This window comes from Otolemur garnettii, unplaced genomic scaffold (assembly GCF_000181295.1).
Source record: "Otolemur garnettii isolate 467f Iridium unplaced genomic scaffold, OtoGar3 scaffold00014, whole genome shotgun sequence".
Lineage (NCBI taxonomy): Eukaryota > Metazoa > Chordata > Mammalia > Primates > Galagidae > Otolemur > Otolemur garnettii.
Window position 1 is genome coordinate 3,192,601 of NW_003852409.1, and position 17,461 is coordinate 3,210,061.

Here is a 17,461-nt window from a genome sequence, read left to right on the forward strand (position 1 = left end):
TGTTTCTACTGAAAGAGAAGCCAGCACGGAGATGTGGCATGGGGGATATTAACTAGAGGCGGGACAGAGAAGGACTGTGAAGGGTCTCTTGAGCCATGCTGCCAGCTCATTCCTGCTAAGAGCGGCAGGGAACAACCGATCAGTCTACCAAGGGTGGCTTCCGGGTCAGAGGCAACCTTGGGCTCTCCCTATCCTCTGCTGCAGGCATGACTACCCTCTAAAGCAGTAACTTTAGAGGAGTTCCACAGACCCCTTTGGTGGGGCAGATGGCAACTTGGCAAGAGGAAAAGGTTTCAAAGAGCCAGGCAGGGCCCTGGAGAGCCAGAAAGGGCAGGGGCTTTGAAGAGGAAGCTTTCCAGATGGTGACCTTTTGGTCTCAAGCAGATCAAGGGCCTCAGTGGGTCCTGCCACTTGAAGGAGGCTACCGGTATAGAAAGGTCAGCCCCAGAAGCCTTGAGACTGCTGAGGGCCACCGACTAGGTAGGGAATCTTGGAGCCTGTCTGGGAGGGACAGGAAGGAAGGGTAGTGAAGCTCACGTCAGGCATAGAAACTCAGCCACACAGCAGGGTTCCTGGATGGGGGCCAGCCATGAGCTAAGGAGCCAGATTCTAGAGGGTAATAAAAATAACAGCTACCCTCTGCATGGTCCTTATGACAAGCCAAGCACTTTTCTTAGCCCTTTAAGTATCCTAACACATTTAATCTTCTCCAAAAACCTAAGAGGTAAGTACTATCATTATGCCCATACTCAAAATGGAAAAAGAAGATGGCAAATCAGCATATAAAGAGATGCTCCACATGGTATGTCATCAGGAAAATGCAAATTAAACAACGGGATACCACTACACATCTGTCAGAATGGCCTAACTCCAAAACACTGACAACACCAAACGCTGGCAAGGACAGGGAGTAACTGGAACTCTCATCTGTCTCTGGTGGGAATACAAAGTGATACAGCCGCTTTGGAAGACAATTTGGCATTTTCTTACAAAATTATACATACTCTCAGCATATAATCCAGTCATCAAGATCCTTGGTACATGTATTTATCCAAAGGACTTGAAATTTTATGCAACGCAAACCTGCACACAGATGTTTAGAGTAGTTTTTTCACAATTGCCAAAACTTAGAAGCCACCAAGATGTCCTTCAAGTAGGTAAATGGATAAAGAAACTGTGGTATATCCAGTCAGTGAATGCAGCTGATCCTTCACATTCATGAGTTCTGCATTCTCGGATTCAACCAACCACAGATTGAAAATATTTGGACAAAAACAACAAAAATAGAAAAGTAAAAAGTAATATAAATAAAAATATAAGAAATACAATATAACAACTATTTATATATCATTCAGAATGTATGCGGTATTAGAAGCAACCTACAGATGAATTAAAGTATATGGGAGAATTGCATAGGTTATCTGTAAATATTATGCCATTTTCATTCAAGGCATCTGGATGAGGATTTTGGTATCCTTGGGGGTCCTGGAACAAATCCCCCATGGGTACTGCGGGAGGACTGTATTATTTAGTGCTGAAAAGAAAGAAGCTATCACGCTGTGAAAAGACCTGGAGGAAAGTTAAATGCTTATTAACTAAGTGAAAGAAGCCAGTCTGAAAAGGCTGCAGTCAGTAGAACTCCAAATATACAAGATTACGGGAAAGACAACACTGTGGAGAACAGTAAAAAGGCAGGATGTTCGGGCAGTGAAAACGTCTATATGATGCGGCATGATGAATACGCGTCGTTATGCACCTGTCCCAAACCGCAGGCTATACAGCACCAACAACCAACTCTATGGCACTCAGGATGTGTCAGCACAGGTCCCCTCAGCTGTAACACCCGCACACCCCTGCTGGGGCTGTAGATAACGATGGGGAGGCTGTGCACGTATGGGGGCCGGGGACATATGGGAAATCTCTGTGCCTTCCTCTCAATGTTGCTATGAATATAAAACTCTTCTAAAAAATAAAATCTTTTCAAAAACCAAAACAAAACAGAGGCAAAAGTGGCTAAGCAAATCTCATGGCCATGTCTTAGGAGCAGCAAGGCCAGGGTCAATGGTCTCTGCAAGCTTTCTCTCATCCTAGAACCAAAAATCCCTCAAGCTAGGAGAGCTTGAGGAGTCAGCTGGCCAACTCTCTTATCTTACACATGATAGTGAATGATTTGTCTAAGGACACTGGTTAGCGCATCCAAAAGCACCACCTAATGAGAGTGGGTGAGTAGTAGATCCTGACCCAGAGCAGGGAGAGGCCCCAGCAGCCTGCCACACTCTCTGCCGTACTCCTGGCACACCCTGCTTGCTGCCTTCGTCTCCACCCTTCTCCTGCCTCCCTCCTCAGCTAGGGTCTGACTCCTTGGTCCTTACCTCCCCCCCTCACAGCCTTCCATCCCCCCAGTCTCCCTAGCTTCAACCCCTCAATTTTCAGAGCCTTCCAGACACAGGCATACTTCCTCAAGACCAACAGCCACCTGCCTGGCCATCCCTCTCCATCCCAGACCAAGTGGACCACCCTCTCAGCGTAGCCCCCACTCATCAGCACCCCTACCATTGTCTCATACTTGGTGAGGCCCAGTGCTGACTCGAGGCCTCTCTCCACCTTCTCCCTCCTGCCCCTCACTCACCAGGCCTGCTGAGAGCCACCAGGTAGACCCAGGCTACTTTAAGCCCTAAGGGCTTCCACCATGGGAGAGAGCACCACTCTGAGCCAGTGATGTAGGACAGGCCCCGCTGACACCAACTGCATGCTGAAGCCAATGGAAAGCTCAGAAGGGCACTTGTGCCAGGGACCTTGAATGTGATTCTTCTGGGGGTGGCCTGGGCATCAGGATTGTTTTTTTTTTTAGAGACATAGTCTCACTTTATCGTCCTTGATAGAATGCCATGGCATCGCAGCTCATAGCAACCTCCAGCTCCTAGGCTTAGGCAATTCTCTTGCATCAGCCTCCCAAGTAGCTGAGACTATAGGTGCCCGCCAGAACACTGGTTATTTTTGTTGTTGTTGTTGTTGCAGTTTGGCCAGGGTCGCGTTCAAACCCTCCACCCTTGGTATATGGGGCCAGCGCCCTACCCACTGAGCCACAGGGGCCGCCTGGACATAAGGATTTTTAAAGATCTCTAGGTGACTCTGACAGGTGCTCTACCCACACAGGGGAATACTACTCAGCAGTAAAAAGACACAAACTACTCATAATACCACAGTGCAATGGCCCTCAAAGGTACTGTGTTAAGGGAAAGAAGTGAGGCACAAAAGACGATGTGTTATGTAGTCCTACTATGTGAAATTTCCAGAAAAGGCAAAACTATACCTGGAGCTGGGAGGCTGGGACTGACTACAAGTGGACAGATGCAAAGGAGTTTTTGGAGCCCCTGGGCATGTTCTAAACTGGCTTGTAGTGATAGTTACACAACCGTGTAAATTCATTAACAGTAATTGATCTGTATACTAACAACATATGAACTGTACAGTATGTATTTCAATAAAGCTGCTAAAAGTGAAGGAAAGTAGCTGGGCATTGTGGTGGGCACCTGTAGTCCCAGGTACTCCAGAGGCTGAAGCGAGAGGATCACTTGAACCCAAGAGTTTGAGTTATGCTATCAGCTATGACACCAAAGCAGCACTCTACCAAGGCAATGGAGTGAGACTCTGTTTCAATCAATAAACCAATAAATTAATAAATAAAAATTTTTTTAAGTGAAGGAAAGGAAAAGAAAACAATCCGACTTAGAGAATTTAAAGTTTGTTTTGTATTAAAACAAAATAAAAACAAAATTCCCTGGTGATTCTACCAAGCAGCTGAAGCTGAGAGCCCACTTCAGGAAGCCTGAGGCTGCCTCACCCCGAGGCCATGGCTCTGATCTCTTGTCTGCTGTGCACGGGGCCCATCACAGCCTGGGGCACACAGGAGGGCACAGGATTACTTTCTGAGTGATTGGATGGCCAGAGTGAGCTCCGACTCTGCACAGGTCTTTCACTTACGTTTTCTCATCTAACCAGCTCATCCCCTGGTCCCTGTAGGGAGGGATAAATATACCCACTTTACAGAGGAGAAAACTGGATCCTTTTGAGGCCTAAGATCACACAGCCATCACTTAGCAAAGGTGGGCTTAGAGATCAGTCCATCTGGCACCATGGGCTTTCACCTTACTTTTAATGTTTGATCCAGAGAAGGCATGGCTGCAGCAAGCTTGATCTTTCAGCCATCAGCTCTGTCCATGGATCCCTGTTTGTCCCAGCAGCTACTCTAGGTCTGATACATCCTGGAGTCAGCACAGTGAAGTAAACTGCCTGGGATCATCCATTCATTGCATGGCAAAACTGAGCCTAGAGGTCAGCACATCTGATCCACATCCTGGGCTGCTTCTGGGTCAGTGTGTGCTAACCTTAATCTCAGGGGGTGGGGGCTTGAAGGAGCAGCTGGTACTAAGTACTGTGGGGTTATGTGCCTCCATCGCAACTCCAACTTCAGGATTGCTTTCCTTTGACATTCCTTCCAGCACACCAGTCCGGAACAGAAGAGCCTGATGCTGCTGATTGACCAGTTTCATAAAAGGAATCTAGTTTCCCTTGCACTCATGAAAAGCTGTTAGCCTCTGGCGGCTTTCCAGGGCCTGCACTCCAGTGATGCAGTCCAGACATCGGGAAAGAGATGCCAAAGCCCTTGGGCACAGAGAGGAGTCAGCTGGGCTGAGAAATTTAAATCAAGAGGGGTCCTTGCCAGCAACACCACCAAGCAGCATCCTGTCCTCAAGAAAAGAGGTTTCCCACTGAGATGCCCTGAATACCCGGCCGAGGGCCCTACCACCGGATGCAGATACGGTACTAAACTGTTCACACCTGACCCAGCAAAAGGGTTGTACTAACCAACAGTCCAGAGGGTCAGCCCAACCCTGGCTAGGCTCTTTACCAGAATGTGCCCTGGGACATGAAGCCATCCACCCTCTGCTAGCTTCAGTTTCCTCATCTGCAAAATGGGAACCATCACCTCTCCCTACAGGGCAGCTGGCTATGAGAGTGGTTAGAAATGTATAAAGCACTCAGCCAATGCCAGGGCTGATAAATTATTCTCTTTAGACCAAGTCTGGTGGGATTTTCAGAGGGTACATGCAGGTAGTTCCCATGTGACCCCAGGGAGTTATGGATGGAAGAAAGGAGTGAGGGGAAATCTGAAATCAGGGTCAGGGCCCCAGAACTTAGCCCTGACTTTTCTGTGAACAATATTTCATGACTTCAGAGGTGCTCTGAAACCTTGAACTTTGGCCCTACTCCTCTCTTGGCCTCAGTTTCCACTTCTACAAAATGAGGAGGTTGGGGTGGGGGGTGTCTCTAAGGGTCCTTCAGGCTCTGACAGCCAAAGATGCTATTAGAAAAAAGCTGTTTCCTCCAAATCGCTGCAGGCTCTGGCGATAATTGGGCCATGGGACTGGCCCTCCCCATCCTCCACCACTGACCTGTTTCACACTCATTCTGAACATTTATCGCTGCTCTCTAAAGGTCTGTCTTCCAGCAAAAGCCTCTTCAGTGTTTGGCAGTGAGTCACCCCCACTGGAGGTCAAGTTCCCTTTGTGCCTCCTATGAGGGGCTGAGAAACTGAGAGGTGGGAACATGAGGAGCAGCCTTGCCTGGGAAAAACTTGCCTTGTTTGGATAACCACAGGCTGTGAGGCCAAACACTCCTGCTTCTCAAGCTCCTCAAGCTCCTCTAAAACCGGCCTTTTCTGCGGATAAGCTACCAAGTTTACAAAGCTCTTTCAAATCCATTACTCATTGGATGTTGGTAAAAACCCTGCAGGGAGGCGTGCAAAGGTTATTAACCTCATTTTACAAGGGAGGACACTAAAGCTCAGAGAAGGGAAGTGACTTCTCCAAGGTCACACAGCCAATGCAGAAGGACAGGGTCTCTCCTTCTTATGGGAGAGATGGAGAAGAAGCTGAAGAAGAAACCAGCTCTGCTCTGCTCCCGCCTTTCTCTGGCCACCCCTGCCCATCCCTCCCCCTTCCCAGGCCTGTGGCAGGACGGGGGTGTGCCCTCCTCCACCTCTTCCATGAGGTTTGTCTGCATGCCCCATTTCCACGTGGAGATTCCCCACACAGCCAACAGTGTGTTTCTCTTGGGCTGCTAAGGGCACCTGACTTGTGTTGTTGAAAGCTACAAATACGGCGGGCCCGAAGGTAAGCTCGAGATACAAAGCAAATGGCAAAGACGGAAAGAGACAATTTTGCACTTGTCTGAGTGGGGATAACCTTTTAAAAATGTGTTAGTAATAATGTGTGGAAAAGGGAATTTTCAAAAGCTATTAGTGGTACTAGAAAATGAAACAGACTTTTTAGAGGTCAGTTCCTCTCAAAATCTTAAAGGGCCCAGAAATTCCACTTCTGAAATCTATCATCAAGGGGCACATTTGGGCATGAGAATGTTGGTTGTGGTATCAAAAAGCTGTAAATATCTGTAGTAAGTCGTGATACATCCATTTGACAGAGCACCTTGTCCCATTATAACGTGGAGCCAATCAAGAGCTCTAAGATCTAAATGAAAAAAGCAAAATAAGTAATATGAAGTCATTTGAATTTAAAACAAATATACTGAAAAAGTTCTAGGCAGAACACCCAACTGAAAAGAGGGGTTACCTTGCAGAGAGAAAGTGGGATTTCAGGGTATTGGGACAAAGCAACACTTTCTTTTTTACTATACATATTTTCTTTTTGCACAAAAACACAAAACAAAATAGCCAACCCCTAAGTGTATCAATGTGTGCTTGTAAGTCACTAAAAACAAACAAAAATCCCCAAACCCACCCAATCCAAGGTGACAGTGGGGTCCTTGTTCTGAGTCACAAACATTCCTAACAGGAGAACACTCCTTGGCAGTAGTTTATGATTTTAGGTGGTCACTATGGGACCAGTAACAAGAACAACAAGTCTACAGGGGCATCAGGGGAATGAGCCACATGATGTAGCTGAAAGGGACAATGAGAGAAAGGGGAGCTTCACTCCTGAGCCATCTAGAGTGGAAGTTTTCAACAATCCCCACATGCTCAGATTCCTTAGCTACCAGCTCTATTTCGTCCATGATGAAACAGCTTTGGTCTTGCTAGTAAAAGTGTGCGTAAAAGCCTGGTGATATTGCCCACCCCGATTAAGCCACATTGCCCCTTGGTAGGCCATGACAGCAGCTAGCAGTGAGTGGGACCGTGTCCCAAGCCGAGTACCTCGGAGAACCTCTGCACGTCCTGCGTCAGCGTGCCCACGCGCTTCCACTGGTAGTGCTTCAGCAACTTGAGGATGGCTGGGTTCACCGCGTTATCTGATGGGACAGTCCGAAAGAAATAAGGGTATTTTTTCTTATCAGCTAGAACAGGCGTGGTTGCAGCGAAGGAAAGCTGAAAGACAAAAGAGAGACACTTCGTGAGTGAGCCTCGCAGCTGTGACCTGGCACCTCCCCTCACTGAACAGAGAAACACAAACACATGGGAAAAGATATGTTTCAACCTTTTATTGTAAAAGTCATCATCATAATCACAATAGAGGAGAAGGATAAAATGAAAAATAAGGAGAGAGAAGGAAAAAATTAGCCACTGCTCCACCCTTCACCAAAGAACCACTATTAATACTATAGTCTATTCCTTTCCAGTCGGTTTCTATGCCCAATGATTGGACTTAAAAAGCAGATAGTTTTGATATCATTTTGCATACACAATTGAACGGTTTATTCCCCACATGACATTATCCTGTAAGCATCTAACTATCCTGTTAAATTCTAGCATATGAACACACCAAAACTTACTGGATCATCTCTAATTTGGGGGCATTTAGGTTGTTTCTAATTTGCCATTATTGTCATATTATTCTACAGGCATCTTTGTGCATAGCATTTTTTTTTTTTTAGACAGAGCCTCACTTTGTAACCTGGCCTAGAGTGTCATTGCCTCAGCCTAGCTCACAGTAACCTCAGACTCCTGGGTTCAGGCAATCCTCCTGCCTCAGCCTCCCAAGCAGTTAAGACTATAGGTACCTGCCATTGATGCTCAGCTAATTTTTCTATTTTTAGTAGAGATAGGCTCTCCCTCTAGCTCAGGCTGGTCTCGAATTCCTGAGCTCCAGCAATCCTCCCATCTTGGCCTCCCTGAGCCACCACCTCTGGCCCAGGCATAACATTTGCCCCCTATATTCCCATAGAAAAGAGTCTGTGATATAAAATTTCTCAGATAATGAATCTGAGCCTGTAAAGATTTGATATTTATTTCTAGAAAGGACTTTTATCACTTTACATCTGCTAGCCAGGTATAACTAGAGGGCCAATTTTACCACATTCCTATCAATAAAAGGAATAAAATATCTTTTCTATCTAATTTTACAACTATTTGTCACTAAAAAAACCCCTGAATCATGTTGTATTCATAGTTATACACAATGTACCTTTTTCCACGTGGTCATCATTAACTTGTAGTATGTCCCATTTTAGAAGTTACTTTTTCATGTTCTTTGTTTATTTTTTGGGTAGTATTCTAGTGTTTTTCTTATTAAATTCGATGACGATTTCTTTATGTATAGTGTTCAAACTCAGGCTATGATAGTTGCTGCAAATATCTCAGTTTGTTTCCCTTTATATTCTGTGTATGTATTTTAATTTACACTTTGTAGTCAAATCTGTCTATCTTTCTCTTTATTATTCTTTTATTGTTAAGTGCTAGTGAGCTGTTAAGTTGGATTTTATCTGTCCTACGAGGCCCAGCTTAAAAGTCACCTCTTCCAAATTTCCTCTGATCTCTACTCTCTTTTCCCTCAACCTCATCCACAGAAAATGGTTATGAAATATTTTGGTCTTTGCAGTGTGATGGTGAAAAAAAAATAGTATCATGTTGTAGCTCTAATTTGCATTTATCTTACTTCGAGTGAAGCTGGATATCTCTTCCTATGTTTAGAGCAGTTGGGAGTTCCTGTCTGGAGACTGTCCACATCCTTTGTCCCCTTCCCAGTTGACAGTTCAACTCTTAGTCTTCTTCATCAGTTCGTAGAAGTGACCTTTTTCATGTTACAGAACTTAGCTCTTTGTGGTAGAAGTTGTTAATTTCCCCCCAGTTTGTACTTTGCCTTTGATGTTGTGTATAGTGCCTTGTGCCATGTAGAAGTGTGTTTTTCAAATGTGATTGAATCCATCAAATTTTTTTCTTTAAGTCTGTCTGTCCATTCTTCCTCCTTCCCTTCATTTATTTCATTTACATCTTTGATCCTGAGAGGACGTAGCAGAAACAAGCTCAGTCTTTGCTGCCACCGGCTGTCTCCCCAAACCCTTCCTTGTCCCACCAGCAGCCCCAGATTTGATACATACCGGGGTCCAAGGAAGCATTCAGGAAATAACATCCAGCCCCTGGGGGCCCCAGATAAAGATATTTTACTGCTGCTTCTGTCACCCCAGGCAGCGCTGAGACTTGGCGGGAGCGGTAGGGCTTTGTCCTATTTCCTGGGCTGGTTTGGAGGGTAGACAGCCACTACCTAGGATCCCTGTGTTTCCTGTTAGAGCTGATAACACAATAGTCCCATCGGCTGTTACCTGGAGCTAGAGAGCATGTGTAGAAACCAACTTCTAAGATCTCCAAGGACAAGGGCACTCTAAATCTGGTAAGGGTCAAGAAGGTGTGCACATGGGGGTTGCACCAAATCTTAGTGAAAACAGATGGGCTTCAGGGTATTTGTAAACTTCCTGAAAAGTGTAGGAACAGATTTGCATCGGCATGTATGTATGTAAAGGCATGCGTACTTTTCTAAAAACGGAATCTATAACTTCCATCAGATTCACAAAGAGAATCGTACCATCCAAACAAAGGCTGCACACCTGCCTACAGATGATACTTAGGTCTCATAGTGAGCGCAAGAAATAGAACCTCCCAACAGTTCCCTCAAACCCAGTGTCCATGATTCTTCTCTCAAGATTAAAACAACACTGCAAGGCTCATCAGTATAAGAAGGAGCTATAAGAGAAGTCCGGGAGCAACTATTCGAGGACCTGGAACATTACATATGCCATCACATCCCCAAAAACGCTTATCAAATACAATTTGGAAAATATTGGTTTTCTGATGTCATTTCTGAATCACACTCCAGTTGCTACTTTACTGTTATTGTTCCATTAGTTCCAGGTCCACAATTAATTGTTGCTTGAACAACCTCATATGTTTGCCCTGTAGGTAATTACAGTGGTTACTGTTCAGTGAATAAATGGCCCATTGTGTTTACAATGGGCTTGGAGTACGATATGTGCCCCAGGTCTAAATCATGTTGGGTACAAAATATTAACTGGCACTGACATTTTCTGCACCATTTGAGATAATGCACACTTTGATTAGATTGGTTTGCATCACTGTTTCCCTGGCTTTAGCCTCCTAAAACTTTCTTCCATGGGCAAAGACCGCAGGTGCCCAGCAGCACTGCTGAACTTCAGAATGAGGAGGAATCTGAGAAATCATTTAGCTCTGGGCTTCTCTACCCTATCTGCACACAGGAGTCACTTGGGGGAGATTTTTAAAGATACCGATGACCTGGTCTCCCTCCAAACCAACTGAATCAGAATCTCAGGGCACAGAGCCCAAGCATCAGTATTAGTTAAAAACTTTCCAAGTGATTATGGTGCTCAGGGAGGGTTGAAAACCAGTGACACAGCTGAACACCTCTGATTTTGAATGAATATACAAGACTGATGCTTAGAAATGGGGGGATGTGGAGATCTCCACCATAGCTAAAGGACTGTAACACCAATGCACTTCTTCCTCCTTACGGCTGTGCAGCTGCCTCTGACCTACTCCCCATTCTCTCCCCACCCAGCAAAACCCCTCGTATGGCAGCACTGGGGCTGCTGGCTCTAGAGTCATACTAGAGCCTAGAGCAAGCTCTTTGGGCTCTCCCACCCTATTTCACACAACTTTGTTTCTGAACACACTGTATTGAAGCTTCAGGTTAATTCCTAACTAAGAACTTGTTTCAGCCAGTAATTTAAAAAAAAATTTTTTTTAGAGACAGTCTCAGTTTATCGCCTCTGTAGAGTACTGTCACATCACAGCTCACAGCAACCTCCAACTCCTAGGCTTAGGCAATTCTCTTGCCTCAGCCTCCTGAGTAGCTGGGACTATAGACACCCACCACAACACCTGGCTATTTTTTTGTTGCAGTTTGGCCAGGGCCGGGTTCAAACCCACCACCCTCGGTATATGGGGCTGGCCCCCTACCCATTGAGCCACAGGTGCTGCCCCGAGAAATTTAAAATTTAATTTATAGTTTTGTTATTATTTCTAGTTTTATTGTATCATTTTGAGAATTTGTTGTGTATGGTGTCTGCTTTTGGAATTTATTGAGATTTTCTTTTGTAAAAGGTCCACGGTGGCTGAAAAAAAAAAAGTTGTAAGCTATTGACTTATTAGACCACTAATGTATAATAGATATATTAAAACAAATTATATTATGATATGCTTCATATTTTTGTTTACTCAATCCATCAAAGGCTGAGAGGTTTGCGAAATTTTTCTTTTATCGGCTATGACCATTTCTTCACGTGTTTCAGCAGTTTGACTTTATACACTTTTTGTTTTGTGCAAAAATGTTCATCACCGTTATATCTTTATTTTTCAGCAGTGTATACCTTCCCCTAGTGCAAAGAGCAGGCACTTAATAGATATTCATAGACTGAATGGAGGATTGAAATATTTATCAAGGTAAAATAAACCTGTCATTTTATTGCTTTTTGTTTTATACTATATCTTGCTTGATGTTAACACTGCAACCCTTACTTTATTTTGTGCCTGCATTTGCCTGTCATAGCTTTGATCCTCTTTTATTTATATTCTACTAAAATTGTTTTAAAATATATTTCTTGAAAAGAGCACATGGGCAATTTTAAAATATGTGTGTTTACTGCTATAATAAATACTTGGTCTTGCATTTATCATCTCGTTGGCCATCTTACTCTTTTTTTTAACACTTCCTTTCAGTTTCCTTTTGTTCTCATTGGTCCTCAACTTTGAATCTACTCTGCTCTGGCTGTGTGGATTCATCTTGCTTCAGGTATCTGCATGCTGGAGAACCTTTGAATAGTCTGTAGAGGGGTAAAGGGTTGCAGACTTGCCGAGGATAGCCCTGTGCTGCCTTGAAACTTGGCAGAATTGGACTGGGTATAAAATTCTTGAGCTACTACTTCTCCCCTTTGAAACCACAAGGTGATGTAGGGGCAAAATCTGGGGCTAGCTTGGTTGTGGTTCATTTGCAGGCACCTGTTTTCCTCTGCCTGGATACCGGAGAGATTTATTTTTCTTTATTCTTGGAATACAAAAAAAAAAAATGGCCAGGATAGATCTGAGTGTGGTACTCTTGGTTTTATCTGAGATATAGGGAATCCTATATACTCCTTATACATGAGCTATATACTCAAGTCTTCCAACTTAGAAAAAATACATGTTTTATATATATATATATAAAATACTATATATTAAATATATTAAATGTTTATATATAATTACATAATAAATGTAGTATATTATTTGTATTTGTAATATACATATATTTTAGTAAATTTATATGTGCTATATTTATTAAATTGTAAATATACATAATAAATATAACATGTATAGTATATCTATTATGTATAATATGTTTATATCATATTCCTGTATATTCTTGTTTCTCCTCTGGAATACCTATTTTCTCTTCATTCTCCAAATCCACATCTGCCATACTTTCTTTCCAGATTTCACCTCTTGGTCCTTTTCTTCTTCATTCTAGAAGGGCATCTTATTTTAGCCTAACTATTCTATTACAGGCCATGTGCATTTTAACATTCACTATTTTCAGCATTATCCACAGTTCTAGCAGTAGGGCATAAGCATTCTCGTTTTTTCACATCCTGGCTAGTATTTGGTATTACCTGACTTCCTAATGTTACTTTCAGAGATAACGTGGCATTTCCTTATATTTGGCTCTACACCTCTTCGGCTGTCCTGTGGTTAAATAGCTGTGCATAAACATATTGGCCACACAGGCTCTTTGTTCAGAGAGTTGCCGAATCTCTTTTCAATACCCTCAGTTTAAGCTTTATAGTCTTTGACAGATTTAAGGTCTTTGACATTTTTAGTTTCCTATTTGTTCTCTATGATCGTACCCTTTCCTTACCCCGCATCTCGGGCTGTCAATCATGGAGACTGTTATATAGTGTATGAATGAGGGTGCCAAACATCTTGCGAATGTTTTCTTCTTTATCCTATGATAGATCAATTTCAGAGGTGGACTCTTCCTCCACTTCTTCTGAGTATTGTCCTCCTTTGATTATTTTTGAAGTACTTCATCAAAGGTGTTTTCAAGGTACTCACCCTCAAAAGCAAGGCAAGTTGTTTCAGACTGGGCTTATCAAGAGACACAATGTGTGGATTGCCCTTGGCCCTGTTTTCATTTACATGTTAATTGAGTACCTTTCTCAGAAAACTGGAGAATAAGTATCTGAGCTGTCAGCTTTGGGTGTCTGATAGGCTTTCACCTTATGCTGATTTACATTAATGAGGTGACATCATCTTTTACCCTAAGTACATGATTTTCTATTATATTACTCTGGATCAACATGGCACATTAATTCCCAGCATGCACTGCTACTAAGGGTTTTTTTTCTTTCTCTCTCTTGCCTACAAAACTTCACTTGGGAGGTCTTGGCTTCCCAGAAAGCAATGTGCATCTACTGCCCACCTCTCTTCTTCCTTTCTACTTTTTTTCCCTAGGAATTTATAACTGTCTCTGAATTTAGAAAAATAGATGAGAATGAGGAGAAAAAAAGTAATTTGGTTGCCTCAGATATCAGCAACTGTGAGGCAGAGGTATGGTTATCCAAATTCTTGATTGATATAACTCTTGAGTCTCTAACTCAGATAGTAGAAGACAGAGGAAAAAGTCTGCCTTTGAATTTTCAGGACAATTGTTATTTTATGAAGCAAGGTTTGGAGTACCATGAGGCAAAGTTTAGAATTTTTTCAGTCCCGATCCATCTATTTTATAATTAATGAAGCTTCCAGACATCTAGAATGTCAATGATTCTGTGCACGTGTATGTGTTTGTATTTTCTTCTCTGTGTCTTAATACTTTCAAAGGAAAGCCAGAAAATGTTTTACTGAGTGCAGCTAGAAGAATCACAAATAAATTTACCCTGAATTAATCAACCGAATTATGTGGCAGGGCCTAGAACTCTCTTTTGTATTGTTTGGGTGCCATTTAAATCACAAGTTGGTGTGAAGGCGTGTAAGGTTTGTGATTACGTACCACCAAACTGCTCTCTACTGGGGTGGTGCTAGGTACCATGCCCCCAGAAGGGAGTCTATATGATTGCCCATCTCCTCCCTTCCTGGCCAGCTCTGGGCACAGAGTGGCGTTTTGAGCCCATGCCTCTCCTTGTCCCCAGTATGTGGCCAGGCTGAACCTGGGTCACAATAGGTATTCTCTTTATCTTGAGAGTCCTTGAGCATGGCTTGGCCCACAGAGTACCCTTCAGCACATCTGGCTCTTCTGCTCCCACCCCAGGAATTAGTCTGAATACTTCTGATAGTGATAGTGTCAAGGTATTGCCCAGCCCCTGACCAGGCCACAGGACCCGATGGTTCCCCCTGCGATGACCATGGCCACCTGGCCTGGGGAGTGGTACAATCTTCCAGAATCTCAGTATCAAGGGCCCAGTTCATAAAGCATTATACACTGTGAGTGGTCATCTCAAAGCCAGGGCGTAGGCAAGAGAAGCAGTCTTGTTTTTCATCCTAGGTAGCCCAGATGGTCTTATCTAAAACCCCACAGCATAATCATAGTATACAAAGTGTGTATACTTCTGTACACCTCCCACTGTGGCAGGAGTTTCCCAATTACTATTCTATCTATTCCTCACAACAACCCTAGGGAGTGGATGCTGTTATTATTCTCACCTGACAGATCAGAAAACTTGCCCCAGCAAGCAGATTAGTGGTTATGGGGGTGGGAGGAGTCGAGGGTGAAGGAGAGACTGGGTAGCGACTGCTTAATGGACACAAAACTTTTGGGGTGATGAGAAGGGTCTAGATGGTGGTGATGATTGGACAACACTGGAATGTACTTAATGATCCTGACTTGTTCACTTTAAAATGGTTAAAATGGTGAGTTTTATGCTATGTTCAAAAAAGAAAAAAGAAGCTTGCCTAAGATCACGCAACTGATAAATGACAGAGCAGAACCCCTATGGTTAGGCCGTACTGTGTCCATCCTCAAAACCACAGCCCCTCAGAAATGATACACACCCCTCACCTGAACCCCAGAGATGCCTTGATAAAGATGAGCAGAGGCTGAGAACCAGTCAAACCGCGGACTCCAGAGATCTTGGGTGTGAATCTAAGCCCTGTCTTCAGCTAGCTGTACAACCTTGAACAAGTCACTTAACCTCCTCTCATCTATAAAATCAAGATCATAAGCTCGGTCCTGCCTGCTTTGGAGGGGTGATGCCAGGATGTGAATGAACTTCATAGACTGAAGCTCGACACGTACAAGAAGCTCACTACACTCACTTCCTGTGATGATGACTGCCAGAGAGGTCGTGGATAGTGGTCTTGTGGAGAGACTGTTGGCACTGAACCATTCTCTTCAATCCTTCTGGGGGACAAGATTTTTTTTTTTTATTCCCTTATCCTACACTCACTGAGACAAATCCACTCTCTAAAATGCCTGAGAGCAAAATCTGGTTGACAATGGGTGGACTGATGAATGGATGGAGAAAGGAACCAACTGCCCAATCAGCCAACCACAGTATGAACCACCTAAAGGAAGCTTTTGTGAGCACGTCTGACTCAGTGATCGATACTTTTAGACATATGATCTGGGGTAGGAATCATCATCCATCTTATAATAAAACTGTGGCCGAGAAAGGTAACCTAAACTGTGCACAGCCAATATAGGAAATGAGGGACTTGGTGACTTTAAGATGATTCTCTTCCTTCAACCCAGTTCTTGGCCTCAAGCAAGGTGGGGCATTGACCTAGGGCCAGCTCCTTCTGAGATCCGGTAGAACGAGAAGGATTCTACTTACTCTAGGATTCCAGGCTTTCTCAAACATAGCAAGTTTCCACTATTTCCGTCCTGGGAGATTCCAACGAATCCACACTTAAGCAGCACAGTGGGATGGGAAGAAACCCAACAGTACCTCTCTCCAGGTGGAAGGCTCCAACCCCCTGTGAAATGTCTTGTGAGGGTTCAGGGTCTGCATACTGCGCTGTGAGTTGGCACCCTAATGCAGAGAGAAGGGGGGTGCTCAGACAGCTATGAGGCCACTTCAGGGAGCTGGGACACCTGGGCTTACCCCTGTCTCTCCTATAGAGAGAACAACGGCAAACCATTTCCCTTTTCTAGGCATCTGTTTTTATCACCTCTCAAAGTGATGTATTAAACAAAAAATTGCAAAGTTTCCTTGCAACCACAAACCCCTATGCTTCTCTCTCTAGCAACTGAATAAAATAATTAAGGAGTTTGTTAGTTTTGTGTGGATGTCTGTTTTATTTGATCTGATTTATTCAGATAATTGCCGTTGTGCTTCACTTCTCTTTGCAGATATAAACCTAGACAAAAAAATATAAATACACGTTCATCTCCCCAACTTCAGGATCTTTATTACTCCAAGCCACCCATGAATTCTTACCTAAATGCAATTCATTCTTTACCTGGTCTTGGGCATCTAGATTTAACTTCTCTGCAGAAATAAACCACTTTTCAGGTGGCAGGTATAACTGAGGGTGGCCATAGTTGCTAAGTCCTAGGTAAAGTACTCGGGCCAGATGCAACGGGATGGGAAAATGATTGAGGTTTGCTCTTTTGTCTGCTGGTTTAATCTCTTTCCATGGATTTGCTGACTGTTTCTGTAATTAAATAAGGGAGGTATTTGTCATCTACGGTTCCTTTCAGCCGAGATGAATGGAATGCAACTTTCTCAGGAAGCTTCTGACAAAACACTGTTTGTGGCCCATGCCAGGATGTACACAAAGGCAGCAGGCTGTGTGCATTGGGAACTTGGGTCCACTTCAGGTCTGCGCCAGGTCACCACTGTGCCCAAAGCCCTGGTGGAAAACCATTTTGGATACAAAGTCCCTCAACATAGATCCCTGTGAGATTAATGCGATGCAGAGCAGCTGCAAAACATTTCCAGTTAGGAAGGGAAAATGAGAAAAGAAGGGCGCTTGGGTGGGTTCTTCTGGAAGCCCCACGCTAACAAAAGGCCTTCTGGGGCATCGTGCAGAGACTCGCCATAAGGTTTTAAATCTCTCTAGTCCGAGAGAGCCTGGGCTGCAGCCATGTGGGGAGCAGCTCTTTCTCCTTCCTGCCGATGAGGGATGTAAGTTCATCACCAACGACGCTTGGCAGTTCAGCTTTTAACATCCCCTTCCACTTCCTGGGAACGTGCAACAATTTTCAAGGGAAGCATTATACTG

General features: G+C 43.9%; 1 protein-coding gene across 1 annotated transcript in view; it reads right to left on the reverse strand.

The window, feature by feature from the left end:
- GABBR2 (gamma-aminobutyric acid type B receptor subunit 2) overlaps positions 1-17,461 on the reverse strand; it is a 375,939-nt gene that overhangs the window by 212,401 nt on the left and 146,077 nt on the right. Inside the window, exon 3 of the mRNA XM_003785363.2 lies at positions 7,214-7,384. Within this exon, the coding sequence (XP_003785411.2) occupies positions 7,214-7,384 (171 nt within the window). The remainder of the gene's footprint in view (positions 1-7,213; positions 7,385-17,461) is intronic.